Below are 8,066 nucleotides of genomic sequence, written 5' to 3'. Positions count from 1 at the left end.
AATCCTCCTCACAGAGCACAGGAAGAGCTGTGGGGTACCAAGAGGGCCTATAACAAGATCAGAGGAGCCTTTTATTCCTCCTGGAAAACGGACTCTGCCTTCCTGCACTGGAGTGTCAGCAGGTACACAGAGAAAATATGCTCCTCCTCCTGCTGCTGCTCTCCTCTCATGCACAGGGATCACGGGAGCTGCACCCACCTCCCCAGGAAAGGGGGGTCACTTACCATGTCGGCACCTGCTGCTTGGAAAGAAAGGGATTCCTGGCACCAGCAGCCGAGCACTGCAGCTCCTGGGGCTGGAACACACCTGTACAGCCATGAACCCTACGGCTGCCTGGGCAAGCCTTTCTCACAGCTTTTCATCCCCACAACAATTCCTCTGCAATTTAAATGCTGCTCAGGCGAGGTGGAAGGTTCGTCGCTGAACGCTGCTCTCGTTCCAGGGTGAAGGGACAGGGCAGGCCAGAGGGATTCACTGTCCAGCTCTGTGGGACTGCGCTCACCGGGGCTGACGCCAGAGTGCCCCTTGCAGATGGCGTGATTGGAAAACCAGCTGAAAGCAGAGCCCCACCCTGCTCTCCAAAGGTGAGTCTTAGCAGGTGTCAGGTGTCCCCGAGGAAGGTACAGAGCTGGCAGGATTTAAGCCCCCTGCTGTGCCCAGAAAAAATAGGCTTCCTTCAAGCACAGGCTCTCTCCGCTCTGCCTCCTCTCTCCAGTAGCATGGTTTTCCTGCAGCTGGATTAACTCTTGTCCTGACCACTGCCATTTAGGAACACCTCAGTGTTCTCAGCACGAGACCAAGAACCCCCTAGGTCTTAAAAGCACAGAGTTCCAATGGTTACAAACTCCTCTTCCCTCCCCTTCCTGGCCAAAACTGTTCCAGTGCTTGGAAAGCTTCCTGTGCCAGTTACCCTTTCCAGCTCTTTCTTCCAGTCCCTTTGATCCCCGAACACATTCTCTAGTGAAATAAACTCCATTCTCCTCTCTCCCACAAGAAGACATTTATTACAGATATAACACAGTACTAGCAAAACAGGTGACAGACTTGCAATACCCAAGATCACATTTGACATTTTAAGGGAGGCATTGAGGACAAAGCAGTTAATTTGGGAGATCACACTGGCTCAGAAGAATAAATACCTTTTTCCATTACACATCAGGTATGTTAAGTGTCTTCAAACAATAGTTTCTTACATATCTTACATGTCACAAATGCACAGAAAGTTTTATTGATGTGTTTGGGTTGTGTGTTACTGAGTAAGTATTGGGCCTACAGATATTTTAGAGATCTTGGCTTCTAAGGAGCTCATCTGTAGAACAGCTTGGCAAATTTTGAGCAAATACAGACAAATCAGCTCTGAGCAGCAAAAAAAAGCTGAACTGTGTCTAAGTATAATAAATTCAAGAAAGATAAGAAGTCTAACTTGCTTCCAACTCCCCCACTCTTGCTGAAAGCATGTTAGTGAAAAAAATACTAAGTAAAAAGCTTCCAAGTGTTTGACCTATGTCATGTTAACTAAAAGCTGTGCTAGTGTTTCAGTCTGCTTTGCAGGTTACATGTGTGAAGTGCAGGCTCTGGAGCTACAGTAAAGCGTGGAAATAAACGTGGTGCTTGGTTCTGTGGAGGAGGAAGCAGAGGTACTGCTCATTCACACAGGTGTGGAGCTGGTGGTGGTGGATGGGGCAGCAGAAGGAAGGCAGGCAGAACAGTGACTTCCAGCCTCCACAGCTTTACGCTGCGGTGCAGTTATTACATACAACTTATCAAAAGGGTTTAGGAAAGGCTTTAACCAAATAAACTAATCAATTCATCTATCTTTTTCCCCTTAAACAAGTGAATGTTTCAAATTTGTTCACTAGACCAAGATTACACAGAACTCAATCAGTGTTCATAGGAGTTACAGTACAACCACCTTTATGGAACCATAGTACAACAACTTAAACCGACTGGTAGTATTGAATATGTAATACATCCTTAGGAGTAACTAGTATAAAAAGTATCAACATCAGTGGTTTGAATATAAAAATTTATTTAAAGTCAGAGTATGCAACAAATAAAACCTACAGAAAACAGATTTTCCCATCACAATCTGTTGCTTACCAAATAATATTGTGAAAACACATTCCTTCAGTCATTATAAAGTTCTTAAAATACAAAAGAAATTAAATTTTGTAAGAAAGTCTAGTAGACCAGAGACTGTTCCTTCCAGGGTGTTTTGCAGAAGCAAGGCTATCCTTCAATACATCCCACGCCATCCTCCTCCACCCATACTGCCTTGCCCATAGTATCCTCCACTATTTCCACTGCCACGACCTGCAAACAATTGACACAAGGTCATGCATACATACCTTGAAAAAAGAAAAAAATGGGATGGGTAATACAGCAGATGACAACTTACACTAATGCTACTCCAGCACCACTCCCTTAACCAGCAGCTGATGCAGCAGCACAATGTGTGAAGCCCCGAGTGCTTCAGTTTAAATGATTTACTGCCCTCCTTCCTTCCTCCCAGCCCAAAGCCCACCCCCCTTCCCCAGTGTCTGCCAGCAGACAGACAGGAGCAACACTGTCCCAGCAAACATGGAGAACAGAGCTCGGACTTACTGTATCCGCCCAAGCCATCGGGAGTTCCATATCCGCCGCTGTAATTGCTCCCCATTCCCATCCTACCAACGGAGCCGTAACCTTGATCTGCAGAGCCAAAAGGGCACCATTACAAGCTTGGAACTCATGAGACCTGGCAAAACATCAGCTAAGTGTGCAATCCATGCATACCCATTCCATCTCTGCCGTAGCCTCCCATTCCAGAGCCACCTCCAGCAGTGGAATTCAGGAATAGTTCAATGTATCGATGCTCTGCAGGAAGCAAGAAAGCTTTACTTTGCATTTTGTTTCACAAAGCAAACATCCCTCCATACAAGTAGCAGAGAGAACAGCACAAAAAGGCGGGTTTGCCATGTGCCAGTGGCAGGAGCTCAGGGCTGACCCCTGGATGCCCTGTGGAGCCCTGCCCACGGGTGCCAGGGAACACGACACTCACGCATGTGGTTCTTATCCTTAGACATGGCAGCTACTGCGTCCTCGTGTGTCACAAACTCCACATCTGCCTCTCCTGTAGCTCTTCCATCTGCCCCAATATCAATGTGAACTCTTATAGGGTTCAATGGCGAGAAAAACTAAGAATAAAACAAATAAAAAACCCACATTAACGTAGAATTCAAGCGAGGTACTTTTTTTCCATCCCTGTGGTTAGTGGTGCACTGCATCAATTAATGTCATCCTACCACATTAAATTTAATTACTCATTTCCCAATTACAAGGATAGGGGACCTTCAACATTGGGTCAATCTACACTGATGATCCATTATTACTACACAGCTTCAAGAGCTCCAGCGACAGAGCTTGAGGAGCTTCCTTTGAAAGCAAATATACAAACAACTCCTGCCCACACACACTGCTCTGAGCAATACAATCTTATATGATGCCATCCTGGACAAGAAAAAAAATAGTTGGTTTTTATTTGCCTCTGCTTCTTTGGATTTCTCAAAGCAAGGACACATCCATGGAATTCAAAAAAAGCTATGCATTCATCAGACTGCTCTTCCTCACTGCTCCCAATCAAAGCCTGATGTTTGGCCCTTGTCTCACACAAGAAAACACATCTCAATTCAAACCAACCAACCCACCCAAAAAAAAAAAACAAGCACAAGCTTAAGAATGGAGTTCTTATATATAAATATATATAAGCCTTGTATCCTGACAAAGTTTTTTCCCCTACAAACCCACATTACGCTGACACGAGAATACATTCCCAAAATCTGCAGATGAAAGAGATCAGGGTGGCAGATAAAAGCTCAAGTAATGGGATACCATCCCCTCCAAACACAGCTCCCTACGGTCTTCACACCCTGCCCCTCCTAAAATAGGCTCAGGTCAACAAATAAATATGCAAACTAAGCAAGCGAAGTTTCACATCTGCTGTTACTTTCGAAACTTAAATAAGCTTAAACAAGTTCTGAAAACCTTAAAAAGAGGATACCGAAAGCAGCAACTGTTGTCTCTGCAATACAACTTGTATGGAAACAGAAGAGCACCAAGTAAAAGGATTAATGTTAAATACAGCTTTGCTGACTGCTCTGGTGATCCCACCTCAGACAGTACCTTTAAAAGCTCATTAACTCTGTGCAACTCACAGCAAGGGCTGTGACTTCATGGAGCAGATGTAGCAGTCCCTAGTTTTGAGAACTCTACCCCAGTTTGAACATGCAAACTCCTGGGAGCAGAAGGCCCTTTTCCCCGTGGTACTTACGTTAGCAATATCGTTTTCCGTGGCTCGGAAGGGCAGCCCTCTCATGTGAACAAAATGACCGCCACCATGGAACCCCGACCCTGCATCTCCAGCTCCATAGCCATGTCCTCCCATGCCTATTGGAAAACCCAAACCAAAAAAACCCACACACCTCTAAGATCATGAAAAGCCAAAAGTCATCGCTATTGTTTTTCTGAAAGCACTGAATTACACCACTGAACACTTGATATTTACACTTCCCATGTACCAACCCAAGCCTTAGCCAGAAAGCATCATAAGCCATTTATTTACCCTTTCTTACGAGTCCCCAATTTCCCCCTTTTTAAACAACCTTCTTTCTTTATAAAATAGCACAATGAAGCCATTTTTTCACTTGAAAATACTGTCTTACATTCACATAACAGCAAAAGCTTTTTAAACAAACTGTTAATTTCTTTTACCTCTCCCATCCCTCATTCTGTCGTCGTAGCCGTCGTTTCCATAACCGTAGTTATTATAGCCACCATAATCATCAAAGCCACCATACCCTGTGCAAAGGAGAGACAGAAAGGAGCGATTACATTACTGCTCAGAATTCACAGAACCATGCACAACACTCAATTTTGCAGTCTTTAGGCACCCAGCACTTTGCCGACAGCCTCTATGGACTGTTAAACCTGGATTTCTGAACACAGTGCAAAAGTACATTTCTTTTTATATAACAGACTGAAACATGCAAATGAGAGATCAAATTCTGCTGAAAGTAGTTTCCTTATTATTTACATTCATCTTAAATAACAAGCCACATTTTTTGACACACTACGAGTTTTTTTGAGGTCAACACGTCCAACCTAACGGGTGTTGGCAGGTACTGCCATTTCGTTATTTCTTGACAAGTATGTCAGAAACATGACACAACAGAACCTCATTAGGTAAACATACCACCGTCATATCCACCACCTCCTCGACGCATTCTGTCATACATACTTCCACGCCCAGCTCCATAATAACCCCCTCTTCCTCCTAATGGTCTATCATATGGTCCAGGTCGCTGTTGTCCCATCATTCTTCTTGGCATGTCAGAGAATCCTCTGATTTCGCTCTTACTACTTTTGAAGATTTCAATATATCTAATAAAAAAGGATTTTCAAGGCACCAGTAAGAACACAGGCAGAAGCTGTCTGAATTTCACAAAAGGCCATACTACGTTTTCTATGACTAAAGGTACAAGCCAATAGCAGTGACTAGAGACACCATACAACTTAAGTTTCTCCTCGAAACCGTAAGAATCTTAAGTGTATTCGAAACCCCCACTTTACAGTGGCAAAAGTTACTATGTGAAAATTCTAGCTGTACAAATTAAGCTTAAAACATGTCTTTCCAGTATGAGAAACATACAATTGAAAAACAATGTCTGGCTATAGCAGCATTTATCACAAATTACCCTACATGAGAGCGATTGAAACAATTTTCTGAGTTTAGCAAACTACCCAGAGCAATACTGTCTCCCCCACCCCCCAAATCTACTGTATTTCCCAAATTAACTTAGGATCAGTTATAAAAATTCTTAAAAACAGCCAATTCCCCAATGGTCCCCAACCCCCCAAAAGCATTACTGACCCACAACCCCCAAAAAATAAAGATTTAACACCATCCCAAACTCTCCATCCCCACCTGTGCCCTATTCTTTCCTTGTGTTTCCCCAGAGCATTTTCTGCTATCTCCTTTGAAGCAAACTGCACGAAGGCCTCCCCTGTGCTTCTCCCCTGGTAGTCCAGCGTCAATGTTATCCCATTTGGCACGATTTCCAACCCTTTAACCCAAGGACAAATAACCCCGTCAAGGGGAACAGTGTTAAAGGCTGAAACATTCCCATCTGCAGCAAATACTTAAAGCATATCTAAACAACAACAACGAAAAAGAAAACCACCTTGTTTCCCCCATCACCCAACAATACAAGCCAATGATCTTTCATTAAACATTTATGGATTTAGCCATACTTCTTTTCTTGTTTAGACTATGCAAAAATACAACCACCTAAGTTACATGAAGAAAATATTGCTACCCATCAAGCAGTTTAACTGATCCAAATGCTAACATTCAGGTTACCCCAATATGCAAAATATCTTTACCACCTCGACAAAATTAGATACATTCTGTGTTTTACTACATCTCTGGTTACTTGTGCTTCATTTACAGGGCATAATTCTTACTCAAGACAAACTAACTTAACACAATCCCTCCCATCCTCCCCATTGCCCACTATTAAAAATGTGCAAAACATCGTGTAAAAGACACAAGAAAGCTCTAAAGAAACCCGCTACACTTCGACTATACTAGAGGTACCTTGGAAAAACTGAACAATCTCTTCTTTGCTGCAACCAAATGGCAGGCCCCGGAGTCGTACCACCGTCCCATCATTGGTTGTATCATTGGGCCCATTGTGTTTGCCACTCCAATCCATTTTTTATTTAAATCAAATCCTAGGAAAAACCGAAACAAAAAATAAAGAGAATTGAGATTCCCTCCATGCCTAAGTCCCTGCCCTCAAAAGAAATCCCTTCCTCAAAGGAAATCTGGCGGGTTTTCTTAGACAACAAGCGTTATGGATAACGAGCTTGATTTCTGTCACGTAGGTAAAACTGTGCTCCCTGGCACGCTTGCACACATGGACACCCATCCCAGCGGGATGGAAGCCCGCGCACGGCGCGGGGATGGCGGGCAGCAGGTGGGCAGGCCCGGCACACAAAGCTCGGTATTTACTCAGAGCACATTTTACATCCGCTCCGTGAGGCTTTGTAGGGTTTTTCTGGTCTGGTTTTTTTTTTTTTTTTGGGGGGGGGGAGGGAGGGTGCTTTCTTTTTCTTTGCCTTTTTTTACAGCAAAACAGTTGAGGAGGGGGCTTCAACCACAAGGCCTTCCTTTGTCTGCCCTCAGCCGGGGGTGGCGAGGGAGGGCGGGTGTGTGTGAGGGGGGTGTGTGGCGGGGGCACCACCACCGTGCCACAAAGGAAGCCGCGGCGGCCGCCTCGTCAGGCGCGGAGCCCTCGCGATGCCGCCTCCCGCCGTGCTGCCGACAGCGCGGCCCTGACCCCCCGCCCGCTCCCCGCCGCCATTTACCGCGCCTCGCCGGCGCGCCCGCCTCCCGCCCGCCCCGCTCGGGCCGCGCTGCCCACCGCGCCCCGCCGCGCACCTCTCGGCCCGCCGGAGCTCAGCTGAGCTGTGCTGTGTCGCCCGGCCCGCACCCCCTCGGCCGCTCCGGGACCCCCGCCCGCCGCTGTTCCGGGGCCGCCGCCACCCTCGGCTCCGCCGCTCAAAATGGCGGCCGCGATCAGGAACGAGGCTCTGCACCGCCCCGCCTCCCCCCGCGCCGGCGCGCGCCGGGCCTGGGTCCGGCTCCGCGAGAGGCGCAGGGATCCCCCCCCCCCCCCTCCGGCCCCCGCAGCCCCCCGGGCGGGCCCCGCACACCTTCCCCCCCCATCCCGCTCACCGCGAGTCCCTCCGCACCCCTGGATGTGCCCCGGCAGCCGCTCACGCCGGGCAGGACGCGCCTCCTCACTCCCTCACAGGACCGGCCGGCGGGACCCGCACCTGCGCAGCGCCCACAGGCAGCGGAAGGTCCAGGCCGCGCGACTATCGCGATAGCCGCGCCGCGTGCCGCCTCTCCCCTGCCTAGGCGGCACCTGCGCACGCGCGATGGGGGATGGTGGTGGCGGGAGGGCACATGGCGCATGCGCGGTTCGGAGGAGAAGGCGGGGGGGGCGGTCCCCGCTTGGTCC

General features: G+C 47.5%; 1 protein-coding gene across 5 annotated transcripts; it reads right to left on the bottom strand.

Annotated features, from left to right (window-relative positions):
• Window positions 1–985: 985 nt before the first annotated feature.
• On the bottom strand, window positions 986–7,920 carry HNRNPH3 (heterogeneous nuclear ribonucleoprotein H3). 5 transcript variants are annotated; one of them, XM_027660950.1, is made up of 10 exons: window positions 7,778–7,920; window positions 6,635–6,771; window positions 5,963–6,101; window positions 5,231–5,418; window positions 4,750–4,836; window positions 4,310–4,437; window positions 3,041–3,176; window positions 2,776–2,856; window positions 2,605–2,691; window positions 986–2,348 (listed from the first exon to the last, which is right to left on the bottom strand). In XM_027660950.1, the coding sequence occupies exons 2-10, from the start codon at window positions 6,750–6,752 to the stop codon at window positions 2,335–2,337; spliced, it is 978 nt and encodes a 325-aa protein (XP_027516751.1). In that variant the 5' UTR covers window positions 6,753–6,771; window positions 7,778–7,920; the 3' UTR covers window positions 986–2,334. The 5 variants fall into 5 exon arrangements, with proteins under 5 accessions (XP_027516751.1, XP_027516747.1, XP_027516750.1 ...); XM_027660946.1 differs by having other exon boundaries at window positions 986–2,313; XM_027660949.1 differs by having other exon boundaries at window positions 986–2,313; window positions 4,310–4,425; window positions 5,276–5,418.
• Window positions 7,921–8,066: the final 146 nt, after the last annotated feature.

This window comes from Corapipo altera, unplaced genomic scaffold (genome assembly GCF_003945725.1).
Source record: "Corapipo altera isolate COAL_440 unplaced genomic scaffold, ASM394572v1 133, whole genome shotgun sequence".
In the NCBI taxonomy this organism is placed as follows: domain Eukaryota; kingdom Metazoa; phylum Chordata; class Aves; order Passeriformes; family Pipridae; genus Corapipo; species Corapipo altera.
The sequence above is the reverse complement of the archived record's forward strand: the minus strand, read 5'-3'. Positions and strand labels throughout refer to the sequence as shown.